The sequence below is a fragment of the Hypomesus nipponensis genome, chromosome 17, assembly GCF_054491055.1.
Source record: "Hypomesus nipponensis isolate SF chromosome 17, ASM5449105v1, whole genome shotgun sequence".
Taxonomy (NCBI): domain Eukaryota; kingdom Metazoa; phylum Chordata; class Actinopteri; order Osmeriformes; family Osmeridae; genus Hypomesus; species Hypomesus nipponensis.
In genome coordinates, this window is record NC_140377.1 from 15,392,799 (window position 1) to 15,411,317 (window position 18,519).

General features: G+C 40.7%; 1 protein-coding gene and 2 long non-coding RNA genes across 4 annotated transcripts; 2 read left to right on the plus strand and 1 right to left on the minus strand.

Annotated features, from left to right (window-relative positions):
- The first annotated feature begins 289 nt into the window (after window positions 1-289).
- LOC146253677 (uncharacterized) lies at window positions 290-6,786 on the plus strand. Its single transcript, XM_084678807.1, has one exon. It carries the CDS (start codon window positions 314-316, stop codon window positions 1,850-1,852), a length of 1,539 nt encoding a protein of 512 aa, XP_084534933.1. The 5' UTR covers window positions 290-313; the 3' UTR covers window positions 1,853-6,786.
- Window positions 6,787-6,954: 168 nt separating this feature from the next.
- Window positions 6,955-10,004, minus strand: LOC146253678 (uncharacterized). Of its 2 annotated transcripts, none has more exons than XR_014731862.1 (3): window positions 9,792-10,004; window positions 8,629-8,880; window positions 6,955-7,926 (listed from the first exon to the last, which is right to left on the minus strand). It is a non-coding gene; the product is annotated as an uncharacterized LOC146253678 (long non-coding RNA). The 2 variants fall into 2 exon arrangements; XR_014731861.1 differs by having other exon boundaries at window positions 9,752-10,004.
- A 4,858-nt stretch (window positions 10,005-14,862) lies between these two features.
- On the plus strand, window positions 14,863-16,696 carry LOC146253679 (uncharacterized). Its single transcript, XR_014731827.1, has 2 exons — window positions 14,863-15,082; window positions 16,113-16,696. It is a non-coding gene; the product is annotated as an uncharacterized LOC146253679 (long non-coding RNA).
- Window positions 16,697-18,519: the final 1,823 nt, after the last annotated feature.

Below are 18,519 nucleotides of genomic sequence, written 5' to 3' on the forward strand. Positions count from 1 at the left end.
GTCGACGTCATCGACGACGTCGACTAATCGTGGCAGCCCTAATACACATACATATATGCATATGACCAAAATTTCTACAACAGGTAGCATGCACCCGGACCTCCTTAGAGGCATAGACGGATTACCGCATTGGCAAAGTGGGCGTGTGCCCAGGGCCCCAGAGCCAATGGGGGCCCTTGGCCTTCAGAGTTTTTTTTTTTTGTAAAAAATAATAAAATAAAAGAATTAAAAAATATATATTGGAATGGATATGGTTTTGAAAATGTAGTATGACAATAAAATAATTTGAATTTTTGAGAAATTATAAGATTAAATGTGTGATGACACAATGACGTACGCATGCTGGAGGTCAAACCGTTTGAACCGTCGAAACGTACAATGCGTTTTCAAAATGGAGAATAGATCGCTGAGTGGAGCAGCTAAAAGAAAGCAAAGGAAAGAAAAAGAAGCCAAAGATGTCTCTGTGTTGCAGCAAATTCCGTCCATCTCCTCATTTTTCACCAGAAAAGTGAGGCAAGGTGATGGTGGGCCTACTGACAGCAGCGGTGTCAGTACCACAACTGCAGCGGACAATGCTAGCTCTAGCATTACTACGGCGGGCTGCAGCCTGGCGGTAGCAGCCGAGACAGGTCAGACCGAGCTAAGTCCTGTCACATCGCCAGTGGATGAGATATTGGCGGCCGGGAACGAACCTGAGAGTGCGGTACAGCAGAGGGATGATGATGAAGACTCCTGGTGTGAAACTGTTACTGATCCTGCGCTGTGGGGAAATATATTCAGTGGCAAAGTAAAGAGTGTTCTTATTGAAAGAGGTCCCTCTTCATTTCACAACAGACGAAGGAAATATCCTGCATCGACGAGAGACTGTGGACTAGGTGGTCGAGTTCGTTCATTAACTAATGACATGATGTGCAGTCGCCTGCCAAATGGTCAACTAGCCCCAGAGGAATGGTTGGTGTATTCACAATCAACTGGACATGTCTTTTGCTTTGCCTGCAAAATTTTGGGGGCAACAAATGCATTTGTGGACGTTTTTTGCGACTGGATACATCCACATCGCATTACAGAACATGAGAGGAGCCCAGTTCATATGTCCAACATGCTGACACTGATGCAGAGGATGAGTGGATCTTGCGCAATCGACTCAGCGCTGATAAAGCAAACTTCGGATGCGAGGGAATATTGGAAGGACGTTCTCCGACGTGTGGTGGGAGTGATCAAGTTTTTTGGAGAAAGAGGACTGGCATTCAGAGGGAATGACGAGCTCATTGGATCGCCAAAAAACGGCAACTATTTGGGAATATTAGAGTTAATATCCCAATTTGACCCATTTCTGGCAGAGCATATAAAAACATATGGCCAGAAGGGCAGAGGGAGCGTCTCATATTTGTCGTCAACAATATGTGAAGAGTTTATTGACATGATGGGAGAAAAAACCAGGCAAGTAATTGCAGAAGATCTCCGTGATGCAAAGTATTTCTCTATCATTGTAGATTCCACTCCTGACCTCTCTCATGTTGATCAGTTAACATTTATCTTCAGATTTGTTAGCAAGCAAGGTAACATAGTGGAGCGTTTCCTGGCATTTGAGCCAATTCATAGCCATACAGGCCAAAGTCTAGCAGATTGTGTGACTGCCATGGTGGAGAATCTTGGGCTGGATTTATCTAACTGTAGAGGACAATCATTCGATAATGCCAGCAACATGTCGGGCCGGTACAATGGACTGCAGGCACATTTGAAGCAAAAAAAAAACATTAATCCACTATGTGCCTTGTGCTGCGCATTCTCTAAATTTAGTGGGTGTGAACAGCATAGAGGGAAGCAGTCTAGAAGTGGGACAGTATTTTGATTTATGACAATCCTTGTACACATTTTGCGCAGGATCCACTCACAGGTGGGAGCGAGTTTTTCGGAACTCTGATATTCACATAGACTTAACATTAAAATCACTGTCAAACACTCGGTGGAGCTGCCAAGCTGACTCGACTAAAGCTCTTTGGCAAAACTATGTTAAAATAAGGGAGGCATTGAAGAGCATATCTGAAGATGAAACTGAGAAAAGAGACACCCGAAGTGAGGCCAGGACACTTGCTGTAAAATTAAATAAACTGGAAACTGCGTTCATGGCTAATTTCTGGAATACAATTCTGGCTCGTTTCCAACTGACAAGTTTACAGCTCCAAAAAGCTGACATAGACCTCATGACAGCTGTGCGCCTTCTTAAATCTCTGCGTGATTTTGTATTAGCACAGAGAGGTCTTTTCACAGACTTTGAAAGGGAAGTCTTAGCTGTGCCAGGCGTGTGCCAGATGTACAAATATGACCTCCAGCGCACCAGAAAGCGCAAACGGTTTGAGGATGACAGCGCAGAAAAAGATGCGGTATTTGATGGGAAAAGCAAATTCCAAATAGAAACATTCAATGTGGCTATCGATAAGTTAGTCAGCTGTCTCAGTCACAGAATTGATGCATACAAGCACCTGTGTGGTCTGTTTGGTGTTCTTTTCATGCTGGAAAACACACCTGACTGAGTTAATAAACAAAGCGAACTCACTTGCCTCTGCCTATCCCGCTGACCTGGACAGCAATCTTGGAAATGAACTGATTCACTTCAGAGCTTTCATCAGATCAGACGGACAGAATGTGCCTCCACCGAAATGTCTGAAAACAATACTTGATTGTAGATTACCGTCAACATTTCCTAATGTGTACATTGCCATAAGACTGTATCTGACGCTTCCTGTGACAAACTGCGAGGGAGAACGGTCATTCTCTCAAATGGCCAGAATAAAAAATGAACTAAGGACAAAAATGACCCAGAGACGCCTGAACAGTTTATCACTCATGGCTATAGAGTCCGAACTCGTTCGAGACATGACTTTGATGATCTGATAAAGGACTTCTCATCAAAGTAATCCCGGAAAAAGCCTACGTTTTAGGTGAGTCTCACTGTGGTTTTGTGTGGTCCTAGCTGTGGCTCTTTACTGATGTTGATTCATGTTGCCTTTATTACTTTAACGATTTGTGTCATATGGTTGCCTATGTTTTAATTAAGGTGTGTTTTACTCTATAATACTGCGAGGACTGGCTGTGTGCTTGCAGTCTCTCCCATAATATGTTTATTGTGCTGTACGTGGCACGTGCCAAATAAAACAGACCTAAAATGAGTTATTTTTGTGTGGTTGTGTGTTGCCCGGTGTTATGTGCATAATGGGAAGCCGCCGTTCCGCGCGCACTGTTTGCGTGTGTAGACAGGGGCCCGTGGCGAGTTTGTGTCCAGGGCCCATGGTCATGATAATCCGTCTGTGCTTAGAGGGGTAATATCCTTCTCACCTTTTTCACCCCTGACCCGTTTTCATGCCTGTTAATGATCTGATGTCTGAATGCAGCCTGGACCTGATTGGAATCACCGAAACCTGGTTAAAACCTGACAAATATTCCCCCCTGAATGAAGCATCGCCTCCGGATTTTGCGTATTCACACATCCCTCGTGTCTCAAAGAAAGGTGGTGGTGTTGCTATGATATATAAAGCTAGCTTCAACCTCAGCCTAAAATCTGTAAATACCTTTAAATCATTTGAGATCATTTGCATGAAACCACCAACTACTTTAAAAATGATTAATTCTTCTACTGTTGCCCCCCCCTCCCTCATTTTGTATAGTTACTCTATACCGGCCTCCCTGCCCATATTCCCTCTTCCTAGAGGACTTTGCAGATTTTAGTGCTGATCTTGTGACATATACTGACAATATCTTAATTATAGGTGATTTTAACATTCATGTGGATGACCCAAAAGATCCTCTAAGTAAGGCCTTTACTGCTCTAATGGATTCCACAGGTCTCACCTACCCATATTCACTCGCATACATTGGATTTAGTTATCACGCGGGGAATCAAGATTAGTGACGTCATTGTCCACCCCCACAATCCTATATTATCAGACCACTGTCTGGTTACCTTTAAAATGGATTTCTGCCAGAGCCTTGGAGGCACCCAGAATATTTCTACTAGCCGCTGCATAACCCCAAACACAGCTCTGGAACTGGCTAGTATTCTACCCGCTGCACTAGAAGCACTTGACATCCCATATAAATCATTAAATGCTAAAACAAGGGATCTGAATTTGGTTCTTCAACTATCCCTAGATTCTGTTGCACCACTCAAACCAAGGAAAAGAAAAGACAAGAAACTGGCTCCATGGTATTCAGAGGAAACCCGCACTCTCAAGAGGTCCACTACAAAAGTGGCGTACCACTAAATTGGAGGTTTTCCGCCTGGCCTGGAAGGACAGCCAAATGGAGTACAAGCAAGTCCTCATCAAGTCCAGATCAGAATATTTCTCTAAGTTGATTAGTAAGAACAAACACAATTCCTATTTGATACTGATGCAAAACTCACTAAGAAAAGTACACTCAATGTTAGTTCAGATCTCTCTCCCAATGATTTCTTAGATTTCTTTGACCAAAAAATCCATGCAATAAGGGACAAACTACAGACTAGTCCTGGAGGAGTGGCCATCAACACTGATTTTCCCTCTATACCCAGCATGCTGCATGTTGAGGTTCTCACTCACTTTAACCCTATTTCTATGGAAGCGCACATCAAGCTGATAAATTCCTCGAAACCTACAAGTTGCCTTCTCGATCCCCTCCCTGCCAAACTTTGTAGGGAACTTTTCCCTATTATTGGACCACCCATGCTTAGTATTATTAATGAATCTATTGTAACTGGACAAGTCCCTGACGATTTCAAACAAGCTATTATTAAGCCCCTTCTTAAAAAACCAAACCTGGATCCAGGTTGTCTAAGCAACTACAGGCCAATTTCAAATTTGCCATTTCTCTCAAATCTTAGAAAAAGCTGTGGCACAACAGCTCACTGAGCACCTCTCCTCAAATCAGCTTTATGAACCTCTCCAGTCTGGATTTCGTCTTCACTACAGCACTGAAACTGCATTAGCCAAGGTAGTCAATGATCTATTATTAGCCTCTGACGCGGGCTCTATCTGTCCTGGTTCTTCTTGACCTAAATGCAGCTTTTGACACTGTGGATCATGAGATTCTCCTGGAACGTATGGAGAACTATGTTGGGATTTCTGGTACTTAACTTCAGTGGTTTAGATCCTATCTATCTGATAGATCACAATATGTCCACTATGATGGCTGCTCATCCAGGAGCTCCACTGTAAAATACGGAGTACCACAGGGTTCAGTTCCAGGACCTCTGTTATTTTCACTCATATGTTGCCTTTAGGAAACATAATTAGAAGCTCTGGGGTAAATTTTCACTGTTATACCGAGGTTCAAGTTTTCGGCCCTAAAAAATACAGAAATAATTGATCCAATCTGACCTTAGACTTAGATGCCGTCAAAGTATCTCAAAGCCAGCTGGTAAGAAATCTAGGAGTCACATTGGACCCAGACCTTTCGTTTTAGTACCATATTAAGCAAATCACCAGAACCGCATTTTTCCATCTACATAATATTATAAAAATTCCTCTCAAAGGAAGATGCTGATAAACTAATACATGCTTTTGTTATGTCCCGATTGGACTACTGCAATGTGTTGTACTCTGGCCTCCCAATTACCAACCTAAAAAAATTACAACGGGTGCAAAATGCTGCTGTTAGACTAATGACTAAAACAAAAAAAGTTCGATCATATAACATCGACTCTTATCTATTTACACTGGCTCCCTATCCAAGCCAGAGCTGATTTCAAAGTTTTACTACTAATTTACTAATCTCTGCATGGATTGGCACCACTGTACCTCTCCGGTCTCCTTGCACCCTATTGCCCCGCAAGGACTCTAAGATCTCAAGATGCCGGCTATCTGGTAATACCCCAAATTAAAAAAACTGCTGGAGATAGGGCATTCTCATATAGAGCACCTCTTCTCTGGAACAAATTACCTGTCTCAATTAAGGAGGCTGATACTGTTTCGACATTTAAAACTAGATTAAAAACGTTCTTGTTTTTTTTTCTTGCCCATCTAGATGTTACAAATAAAGTAAACCTGTTACTGTATATTGTTACTGTTATAGTTCCGTTGCTGTACATTGTTATTGTTATCGTTTTTGTTACTAGTTGGACACAACCGAGGACTGGTTGTTTTCATCATAAATATAACCTATTTTAGAGTTCTTTCTCCTGGAACAGATTTCATGTTCCAACCGAGGGGGGCTGTCGCTGTCTTGGTGTGTGGGGCTGCATCAAATACCCTTTTAGCTCTGTTAAATTGCTGCACTAGCCCACGTTTAACCGGTGGGGATCTCATTCTATTATGACTGTAACTGTTAGCTGCTCCTGGCATTCTCTAATCCCTGCTCTCATCTCTCTGTCCCCCCCCACACATCCCCTGTGGTGTGGGGGGTTTGAGCTGTCAGGACCTGCCTGGTCATCGGTCTACCAACGCTGGACCAGGTCATCAACTGGAATCCAGTCTCCAAGATGGCCAACAGCGAGTTTCCCGGTCCCATCCAACGTCTATAAAGCCAAACAATGGATTTTGGTGTTTCAAAACTCATTGACACTGTATGGCTATGTTTAGCTTGTGTTCTGCTCCTCTCTCTTACCAACCGCCACTGGAGGAGGGGATCCCTCTCTGAATTGCTCCTCCATTTTTCTCCCGTTGGGAGTTTTTCCTTGTCTTCCTTGAGGGTTTAGGTTGGTTGAGGGGCAGTTCTATGGGCGTATGTAAAGCCCTCTGTGACATGACCTCTGTAAAAAGGGCTATACAAATACATTTGATTTGATTCATTTTCTGGCTATTTTTTCAGAAGCATCCCTTACAAAAAAGAAGTATACTATAAGTATACTAAAATATGGATAGTACACTTTTAGTTCACTCTTGATATACTTTTAAGAAGTATACTTAGAAAATAGTTCACTTTTGATATACTTTTAAGTATGCTTTGAAAATAGTTCACTTTTGTAAGAAGTGTATTTAGAAAATAGTTCACTTTTGATTTACTTTTAAGAAAGTTTTCAAAACATTTCACTTCTGATATACTTTTAAGAAGTATGCTTAGAAACAGACAATGGTATACATTTCTTCTGGAGTGGGATGTACGTTTTCTATTATTATACAACAAAAACAGTCAAAATAATTTAAGTACATTACAGGTTACAGGTAACATTTTTTAGATCCATCTCATTCTAATTATTAATGTTTATAAAAAGGTTATACTGTCAAACAGAAGAACGAAATAACGACATGAAAAAAATTAATTGTATTTATTCGTTTATTTGACAGGGACAATGCAGTTAAACATAGCTACAGAGCAAAGTTTGGAGCTGATGTGATGCACATAGAGTTTATAGCAAAAGCTCATTTTCAACTCCCGTCCCTGGATGGGCCTTTCTACAATAGCACATTATAAAAACAATATACCATTTAAAAAATACAGAATAGAAAAATACTCATTCAGAACACATGCATTCTAAGAACTAATTCGAAGGGTACACAATGCAATTGTACTAGTTGAAAACTCATTCACGCTCATACATTTACATTTCAGCCATGCCTTAAGCCTAAAGGTGAACATTTTAAACTCAGAAATGATCTTAATCTCTGTGGGCAGTGAATTCCACAGAAGATAGCGTGGCTCATTGGCTGGTCAATTCCCATGATGCAAGGCGGTAAATAGTGTTAAAATGTGCTGATAAGTTTGCCGTTTGTTCGAAATACAAATGTAACTTAATGAATATAGTTTTATAGATGTGTCTGCTTAGAATGTAGTGTTTTGTTGCGTGGTAATTGTCATTGTTGTGCTGGTTTACCATTGTAACCATGAATGACTGTTACATATCATAAGAACAGCTGGATTCTTGCATCGGTAAGGCTTTCGCAGTGAATGACAACTTTCAGCTTAGTAGCGAGGGCCCCATTTTCACCAAGTGACTTAAGATCTGAGGGGAACCTGAACATTTTAATACATTAGTAAGTCATAGTATAATTACATTTAGAAGTTTACTTCTTTAAGTATAATAAATAAAAGTGCACTTGAAAGTATTGCAACGTATACTTTGAGGCTCTTTAGGAAGTATACTTCATGAACTGAAAGTGCACTACACAGGTTACTTTAGAGTATTCCAAGGCATACTTTTAAGTACTTTAGGAAGTATACTTGATGAACTGAAAGTGCACTACACAGGTTAGAGTATTCCAAAGTATACTTTGAAGTACTTTAGGAAGTATACTTGATGAACTGAAAGTGCACTACACAGGCTACTTTGCAGTATTTACATACCAAACTAGTATTTAGTACCTTGAAATACACTATAAGTGTACTTTAAAGTGTACTAAATTACCTAAAAAGTGGGCCAATTCAGTTTACTTAGTACAAAAAAAGTATATAAATAAGTACACTGCTAGTATACTTTAAGTAACATGATAATAGTATACTTTTTATACTAAGTATACTTACAAAATAAACTTGAAGTATACTTTTTTTTTGTAAGGGTTCTCTTCTAATACCGACTACGGCTAGTCTAGCTTGAGTCACTTGCTAAGTTAAGTATGTTGATGTGTTTAGAAACGTATTTAGCATTCTACCTATGCTAGATACAGGAGACGTTAGCATTGCTAATAACTGTTAGCGACAAAATCATACTGTACTTACAGCTTGTGGTTGCGATGAGCGTACGGTCGGAACAGAACATCTTTTCAGGTTCAGCTTCTTAGCAAATCCTGCTTGAAATTGTCCAAGGTTGTCAAAACTGTCTTGGGTGAAATGTTCGCCGGGATCTTCTCATAGACCAACAGCAGCCATGCCTGTCGAATGTTTGGCTCCTTGGGAAGACTATGAGTGTTAGCCTTCCCTGTACAGCCTGGAACACATCATTTTCTTCTTTCCAGATCTGGAAAGCTGGGTCTGAGCAAGAAGGAAGAAATGGTTGTGTTTGAAAAAGGAATCAAGATGCTTCCTGTTAGAATTGTGTGTGTTACGTGGAGAACTGTGTGTTGTGTTTTGCAAAATGTGTTTTATGAAATTGAAAACTGAGGCCCAAAATGTGTGTTTGGTTTTGCAGATTTGAGGAGTGGTTTGGTGTTAGGTGGTGTCAGGTTTCAGAAATTGTGTGAAAAGTAAGGAATTTGTGTGTAAGTATTTGAAAAAAATGGTAATTGCCTTTTTTAGACACTGGCTGGTAAAATGCCACACATGTGAACGAATGGATCAAACACGGGCGTCAGGTGTACAAGCACTAAAGTGCATAATTGTAAATATACCAATCAGGTGTAAGCACTACAAAAAGGAAAAGCAGGAACAGTGGTAGGGATAGGGAGAGGTAGACCTTGAGGCCGTGGAAGAATAAAAACACATTTACAGTATCCCTTTGTCCCACTTTACCAATTTTCACCCTATATTTTTTTATCTTCACTGAGTTTATATGATTGTCACTCTGCGCTTCTAATGATTGACACAAAAAAAATCACACCCTGTCTGAAGGTGGTTGATCTTTACAATCTGTAAAAAACGTAAAAAATTGCCTTGGCCGACAATGGCCCCTTTTACCAAAGCATGTCACATTTGTCATCATTTCTACGCATGTAACAGATGATTTCATAGATAGTTATAGACTGCACGTTTTTAAAATCAGACTTCGCAGAGAGGAACATATTAGTGTGTGATGTGATCCCTGTCTATCATACCAGCTAGATCATTACAAAAATGACACAGCAATCTAGTGCTAGCTGATAGGAGCTTACATAATGTTAGAGATTTAGTTGAACCAACCCCTTACCCTGGGTATTCCACCACAGCATTGTTGAGAAAGAAATTACCATTGAGTCAGGCTGACGCTGCAGTTATCCAGAACCCACGGGAGGTACACAGTGTGTGTACGTGTGTGATAGAGTCATAGGATGAAATTGCTGAAGATGTTCAAAATCAAAACATAATTTATTGACTTAAAAAGGTAAGCAACTACCTCTGTTCCCTGAGCTGCATGCAAGTCATGCACATAAGCATCAGCGTACTTTTTATTTCAGCAAAATAGGTGGCATGTTGGTTGCAGAGAGAGAGAGTGAGAGAATGGGGAGGGGCACTTTTGGGGATCGTAGACAAAGCTTAGCTGCCCTACTTTCCTCAATCCCCTTCCCACCTCCTTTCTCCAAACACTTTTCAGGCATGTGCATACAGGCCTTTGATGTGCCGGCCACTCCAGGCACTGTGCGTCAGCTCTGACGTCAATACACAGATAGAGAGAGAAGGGGAGAGGGGAAGAGGAGCTTCTGTGGGAGGAGGAACCAAGCTTACCTAAGCCTCAGCATAGCACACAGTAGAATTCTAACCAAGCCTAAAACTAACCAGTTTAGCCTATTAGCTTTGAAGGTTAGCATTTAGCTTAGCATTTAGCATGTTAGCATTTAGCATGGCACAACATTTGAATGGGAATAAAACAGGCATTGGAGAGAAAGGAGAGGAAAAGGCAAAACAGGTTGAAAATTACTTTCTGAAAAAAGAAAATGTTCACATGTGACAAACAAATAAGTTATTAGAATGTGTCATGATTCAGGAATAAAGCAGAGCAGTTGCAGGTTGTGGTGTTTTATTTTGAGCCCAGGAATAAACATAAACCAATCATTACACACAAGACATAACTCAAAATAAACCTAGCCCTTCATAAGGACACAGACACAAGGATACTGAGGGACTTAAGTAGTGCAGGTAATGATTGTCCAAAACAGTATGGGGTTGGATGATTAAGGCCCAGGCAATGCCCGATAGAAGGCCGGCGATACTGACTGCTTGAACATGCACAGAACAGGAAGATCTAACACAAGGGTGGATGTGACAGAATGGAGATAAACTTCCTAAATTACTTTTTAAAATGTGTGTGTCAGAATTAGAATCAGGTTTATTCGCCAAGTGTACACAAACATGTCATTTTCTTTGGTGGGCAGGTGTATACAATAAACAAATAAGACTCTTTAAAATGGCTGCAGTCTTTTAATATAACATTTTGAAAATGTACAACAAAATGCTAACAATTCCTAATAATTCTAAACAATACTGTATAATATAAAATATAAAGTAGAAGAGTGCAATAGGTTTGTTGCAGTGTGCAATAAAGTGACTGAGGGGAGCGTTAATGTAATACTACGTGCAGGTCCTCGAGAGATGTCAGATTGCAGCCGATCACCTTCTCAGCAGCGCGCATGATACGCTGCAGTCTGCCCTTATCCTTGGGAGTGGCAGCAGTGTACAGATGGTGATGGAAGTGGTGATGATGCTGTGTAGAAGTGCACCATCATTGTCTTTGGCAGGTTGAACTTCTTCAGCTGGAAGTACATCTTCTGTTGTGCATTCTTTTTTGAGGGAGCTGATGTACAGTTCCCAATTGAGGTCCTGGGAGATGATAGTGTCCAGGAAGCAGAAGGACTCCACAGTGTTGACTGGGGAGTCACACATGTTGATGGGGCTGAGTAAGTGTCAGTGTGGAGTAGAAATCGGACAATGACCATGTGTCCTTCAACACGTGTGTAACCAGGAATCCTGAAGAACTCAAGAAACCAAATCTTTCCTGTTTCCCAAATCAATGTCTGTATGTAGTAAGGGGAAGATTTGGATAATTAAATTCACACAAGTGGTAAATGTTTTCTTCTTTATGGAAAGGGAAACTGGTTAACCAGCAGAAACATCATATTTATTGAAAGACATTCGTTTTTGTTTTAACAGTTGAAAGATTTGTGTTTTAGTAAATCTAGTTTTAGTCTAAATGTCAGAGTGGACATTTACAGTATACAGTACAGCAAATGAAGGGCTTGGGGAATTACTGTAGTTGGACACTCTGTGGCCATCCTTTCCTATGTGATTGAGTGTAAGAGATCAAAAACTTTGTGTTTGAACCTTATAACACCAGTCAATTGAACCCTGCTTTTAAATAAAAGCAATCTGACAACACTGAGTTGTGAATGAGCAGTTCTGTTCAGCAGTTTTCAGTTTAAACAGAAAACTAAACAGAAAAAAAGAATGATCTCTTACCTTACGATTTAAGAATTTACCAAACACCTTATTTCTCATTAGGCTATCACAATTTGTTTCATATCTGTGTGCATGTGTAGTTTTAATTTGAACCCACTAAGTCTTTAGTCTTAATTTCACTAATTACAGAAACACTCATGGCAATAACACACACTCACAAACACGGTTACTTGGCAACCACCCACAGTTACTAAGATACTGATTGCAAAGGAACTGATTTCCATGGCAACAGCAGTGGCTTAGTCATCCACTGCAGTGTGAACCAGTGGCGGTTCTAGACTAATTTTACTGGGGGGCCCAAGGGGGGGCCAGTGTTTAATCAGAGGGGCACATAAAAAAACGGAAACAAATGATATTTAAACATTAAATACTTGAATTTGCTTTACATTAAAATCATACTAAATGCTCCGGCTCTCCCTCTTCCAGCTCCTCAGCTCTCTCAATGCCTTAATATTTTTCTCTAACTTCTTTATTTAATGGGGCAAAAAAGGCTGCAATGTCCCTTCCTCGGTTCATGATGACTACTAGAAGAAAAACGGGTAAAAAACAACAAAAAATACGTTTTTTTAAATATTTTTATTCAGTCAGCTCAGGGGGGCCACAGGGGGGGCCAGGGACATTTTTTACAGGGGCACTGGCCCCTGTAGGCCCCCGTGTAGAAACGCCCTTGGTGTGAACCCTTGTAATGTTACACATCTCAGAATATTTGGGAACGTAAGTGTGCATGTCTATGTGGGTTCAATGCACTGATATGTCATGCTCGAGTATGGTGTTCAAGTACAGGAGTTACAGTATTGATCTTGTGTCCATTAAGTAAGTACCTTAAAAGCATTTGCAATGTAAGTACATATTGCATTGTATTTTGTGTCATGACAAAAGCGTCACACAAACAAATTGACTTAAAATGTAAGATGTGGACAATCTGGGGTATTATATTGTGTGCGAGTGCAGTTGCGCTGTTGCATGACCATGGCTGACTTTGAGGGAAGTCGTTGTGTGGCAAGAATGAATGAGCCTCTATGACAAATGTGATGTTCACTACATCCTGATACTGGCCTTTCATTTACCCTCTCCTTGTGGTCCAGAGACTATCCCCTTCCCTCCCTTCAGTAGGTAGGAGGAAACCTATTGTTTTTGTTAGTATTCTTATTCTTCTTATTATTAGGGTTCCTCCGGTAGGAGGGAACCTATTGTTTTTGTGAGTATTCCTATTATTAGGGTTCCTCCGGTAGGAGGAAACCTATTGTTTTTGTTAGTATTATTATTATCATTATTAATATTTTTCTCCGCTAAATGGCCCAATAGCTCAAAAAGTCCTGGACCCGATTTTTTCAAATTTGGCCCAATGATACAACAGGTCACTCATTACTCCCAGACGGCTAGTGGCCCATAGGTGGCCCTATAAAACACGCTCAACCTACTGACACGTGCGAGCTTGGCGAGACACACACACATTCTTTATGGAAATGGTGTGCTGACCAAGCCCCACCCTTACCCTCATTTCGCTTCCAATCGCAGGTTGCCGTTATGAATATCAATTCTTTTTCGGCGGCCATTCGGTTGTTTTCAAATGGAATCGCATGATAAATCAAATCAAATGTATTTGTATAGCCCTTTTTACACGCAAGCATGTCACAGAGGGCTTCACATACGCCCATAGAACTGCCCCTCAACCAACCTAAACCCTCAAGGAAGACAAGGAAAAACTCCCAGAAAAACTCCCAACGGGAGAAAAAATGGAAGAAACCTTGGGAGGAGCAATTCAGAGAGGGATCCCCTCCTCCAGAGACGGTTGGCAAGAGAGAGGAGCAGAACACAAGCTAAACATAGTCATACAGTGTCAATGGGTTTTGAAACACCAAAAATCCATTGTTCGGCTTTATAGACGTTGGATGGGACCTGGAAACTCGCTGTTGGCCGTCATGGAGGCTGGTTTCCGGTTGACGACCTGGTCCAGCGTTGGTAGACCAACGACCAGGCAGGTCCTGACAGCTCAGACCCCCCACACCACAGGGGATAGAGAATGCCAGAAGCAGCTAACAGTTTCAGTCGTAATAGAATTAGATCCCCACCGGACTAGTGCAGCAATTTAACAAAGCTAAGAGGGTATTTGATGCAGCCCCACACACCAAGACAGCGACAGCCCCCCTTGGTTGGAACATGAAATCTGTTCCAGGGGAAACAACTCTAAAATAGGTTATATTTATACGAATAAGGATGAAAACAACCAGCCCCCCGTTGTCTCCAACTAGTAAACTATAACAATAAAAATATACAGCAACGGAACTATTACAGTAACAATATACAATAACAGGTTTACTTTATTTGTAACATTTAAATGGGCAGTGTGAACATAAGCTAAAATTACAATTTAAAAGTTACATGTGATACACACATAGGCAAACGCACACCCCAGGTTTACATAGAAAGTACATACATTTAACAATCATAGGATCTAAACAAGAACGTTTTTAATCTAGTTTTAAATGTCGAAACAGTATCAGCCTCCTTAATTGAGACAGGTAATTTGTTCCAGAGAAGAGGTGCTCTATATGAGAACGCCCTACCTCCAGCAGTTTTTTTCTTAATTTTGGGTATTACCAGATAGCCGGCATCTTGAGATCTTAAGAGTCCTTGCGGGGCAATAGGGTGCAAGGAGACCGGAGAGGTACAGTGGTGCCAATCCATGTAGAGATTTGTAAGTTAGTAGTAAAACTTTGAAATCAGCTCTGGCTTGGATAGGGAGCCAGTGTAAAGAGATAAGAGTAGAGGTTATATGCTCAAACTTTCTTGTTTTTGTCAATAGTCTAGCAGCAGCATTTTGTACCCGCTGTAAATTTTTCAAGTAGGTAATTGGGAGGCCAGAGAACAACACATTGCAGTAGTCCAATCGGGACGTAACAAAAGCATACTAGTTTTTCAGCATCATCCTTTGAGAGGAATTTTCGTATTTTGGCAATATTACGTAGATGGAAAAATGCAGTTCTGGTGATTTGTTTAATATGGTACTCAAACGAAAGGTCTGGGTTCAATGTGACTCCTAAATTTTTTATATAATGATATACCGGTTTGGAGGAAGCCACATTCGGTAAGTCCTATTTTTACAAATGTTAACTTAGAATCAATGATTGGGTTCGTGAAAGTACACTACTCTTGAATTATGGTAAAGATTTGAGCACTTTGAGACCTTTAGATCGTGAGTTTGAATTGACCGAAAACCGACTCCAAAAGTACTCCAAAAGTAGCTAGCTTTTTCCCTCTGTGTAATTACTGAATCATGTAGCATCTCGGCGATTTCATCCAAAAGGTAGAGGAGGGCAGCTTTTAGGAGAACAAGCGATTCCCCACAGACCTGTCGGCTCAGAATTTTTATTTGGGTCGAGAAAGTCTTTGTAATAAGCCTATGCGCCAGGGAGACCGCATAGACTCAGGCGGCATCCATGTTTTGGTCGCGTCATGTTCACAAGTTCACCATTTCAAAGTTCGATCGACACCAAAAATGTCTGAGGGCAGCCTTTTAGGAGATGTGGGAATTGTGCTTTTAGCCAGATGCTCCGATTATTTTTGTGATTTGTGCAAAACTTTGTACATTGTTTTGACTTAGCCTCAATGACAGACTCGGCTCGCTCACTCACTGGCAGTGTGTAAACGATATCGTAATTCACTAAATTCTAGTCCTAAAACGTCAGGGAGGGCTGCTTTTTGTAAACAAGTGTCTACTGAAGATAGCCAGTATATAGGATCCTTCAAAACAAGCCTATTTCATTTGTCATTTTCCTGGGAAAGCGAACTACGTTAGCCAGGCTAGTTAAACTCGGTCAGCCTATTTAAAAGTCTTTGACAGTCAGAATCACTGTTTACAGGCTAAGGTCGAACTGGTCTTTGGTCAGATGTGTATAATGACCAGTTCGGAGCTAAATACTCTTGCTAGAGCCTGGAATCGAGCCAAATGTTTGGAGTGACTGTGCATGGCCGGGTCTCCATCAGTTCAACACATTTGGATTCAAGCTCAAGTAATGCCACTGCATTTCACAGTCAAAACTGTAGTTTATGTCAAGTGTAGATGTACAAAGGTTCATTTTTCACAACTGACATGGATCCTTTCTTCACCTTTACAGGTCTGGAGGGTCATGCAGAGGCCTGCTCAACACAGTTCAACAGAGGATGCTGAGAGAAAACAGATCCCTTGCTGGACTACCCCCCTCTAGCTGGACAGCTTTTCTTCAGCCCTGATCCCAGGACAGCTTCATCCAGCTGGCCTGCCCTGACTGCCTGCCTGCAGGCCCTGCTTACCCCTGCCTGCAGGCCCTGCTTGCCCCTGCCTGCCAGCCCTCCAGAGACAGTCACCCCACAGACACAGTAGCTCTGCAGACTGCTTTTTTGAGGACATTGATGAAAAAGGACTAACTAGCATTTTTACTTTGATGAAAGTCTAAATGTTTAATCCTTTCCATGTCCCAGCATGCCAAGCTGCTGACTTTTAGGGTCTTAAGTAATGAAACCAGTTCAAGTTATAGACTTTTGACTTGAATCCAATGATCAGTCATCTGAATAAAAACCACTCAAGAGAAGTACTGCTTCTTGGATGATTTGTGTTCCACACAGTACATCTCACACATTTGCCTTTGTTTCCATGGGATTCATGGAATTGCTAGTTTCTGCTCCACAATTGTGTAATTAAAAATGTAATTTAGGACAGCAATTACCTTTTTGTGTTATCCTTTCACATTACACACATTTAGTCAATGTTCTTAAACTCAACCGATTGTTGTCATTTTACCATAATGTTCATATTGAACAGACATCAGTGTTTGGGAAAATTACTGTTTATTTCCACTTTTGATTTGTATTTCCATCGTAAATTTGGTCTTTAATTTCAATTGGAAGTGTTATTAAAAGGTTTTAAGTCTTAAATTTAACTTGTTTACACCTGTAGACACCCTGTGAAGCCCCCACCCCCCACTCCAGAGACAGTTGGTGACAGAGAGGTGCAGACATTAAGTTAAACATAGTTATGCCTTAAGTGTAGAGTAAAAAAGAGACTAAATGTGGATGTAAATGGATGTTGACACTCAGTTCTCTGAGTTGGTGCATGTCAGTTTAAGCAAAGGTTGTCTTTTAAACCTTTAGGTTTAAAAATAATTCAGATTTGACTGGAACTCTCTCTTTTATACATTTATAGTTGGATTTGACATTTAACAGCCATGTAATTGGGGTGTGCTTGCCTTCTGCGAGCACAAACCATTGTTATCTCACATATATATTTATTTTTATTATTGTTTATTTTCGCGCCCCTAAAGCTCAGTCAATATTTGGACTACATAGACAAAGTTGATGTCAAAAGGTTTGTCTTGGTCACAATTGCGTTGGTTCTATTGGGATTTATGTTCCGTTGCACGGATTAGGTTTTAATTACGTTTTTGTGCCAAAACTAAAGCTAACGGTAGCTAACTTGCTAGCCACAGTCACTGACGCTACTGACGTCACTAACGTCACAAAATATCGCGTGACCACCTCAAGCAGAACATTAGTTTAGCAGCTCGTTAACTTCTGGGAAATAGCTAGGCTAACTGCTGTACTGCAAGGGAGCTGCAGAAACACCACAAGCAAAGAGGCCAGGGTGATAACTATTTACTCATTTTACTTTGTGATATGAAACACAATTGTGAAGTGTAATGTACAATATAAGCTGATATAAGGAAGTAGTTACATCTACTTTCGGAAACAGTAGTCTACTATTTCACTGAAGCATTAGCATCATGACATTAGCCTCTGTTGCCCGGGTAACACATACAACAGCGGTCTATGATGCATCTGTTTTCAATCGTTAAAATAAACAATCTTCACAAATACATTTTCGTTGTAGGATTTATTATGACATTAGATTACAAGTAAACGATTTGTTGGTGAAATTACCATTACCTGTGGTTTCAAACCAGTGTAGCTCACTGCAACACTGTAGCCTAGTCCTGTAGCTAACAAAAACATCTCCACAGCTGTTTACAGTACTATATGGTAGGAAGTCAAACGGCGGCACATGGTCGGCACTACCCTTACTTAAATCAAAAGGTGAAACTATCTGACTAGTGACTACTAACCTGAACTCCATTGCCACAGCCTAAACTTCAATCTGTTAATGAAAATAATTAATTTCAGCCTAGACCGTCAAACGGAAGTAACGTTAAATTGAATTCAACCAACGCTATCGCTACCAAGACAGTCTTGTAGTTGTAGCCTACAATTTACCGGGGCAGCTTCTCCACACAGCAGGGCTATATCGCATTTTGCCTTGTTACTGACAATGATTGCTACCACTGACATTTTTATGAATGAGTGATTTTTCCCTAAATAAATGTCAAGCTTATTTACGTTTTTGGGGGCATATTTTCAGTTAGCAGATGATACTATTTGAATTGCGATTCCATCTGAGATAGCTAGCTACTGCTGGAAACGTTGTTGTTAAAATACATTTCAAAGGGGGTTCTTTATTAATGAATGAATGCAATATGAGTAGGTTAAATGCCT

What these genes read in the sequence shown, in the direction of transcription:
- LOC146253677 (XM_084678807.1), top strand. Translation starts at nt 314, where the DNA reads ATGTGTGATGACACAATGACGTACGCATGCTGGAGGTCAAACCGTTTG.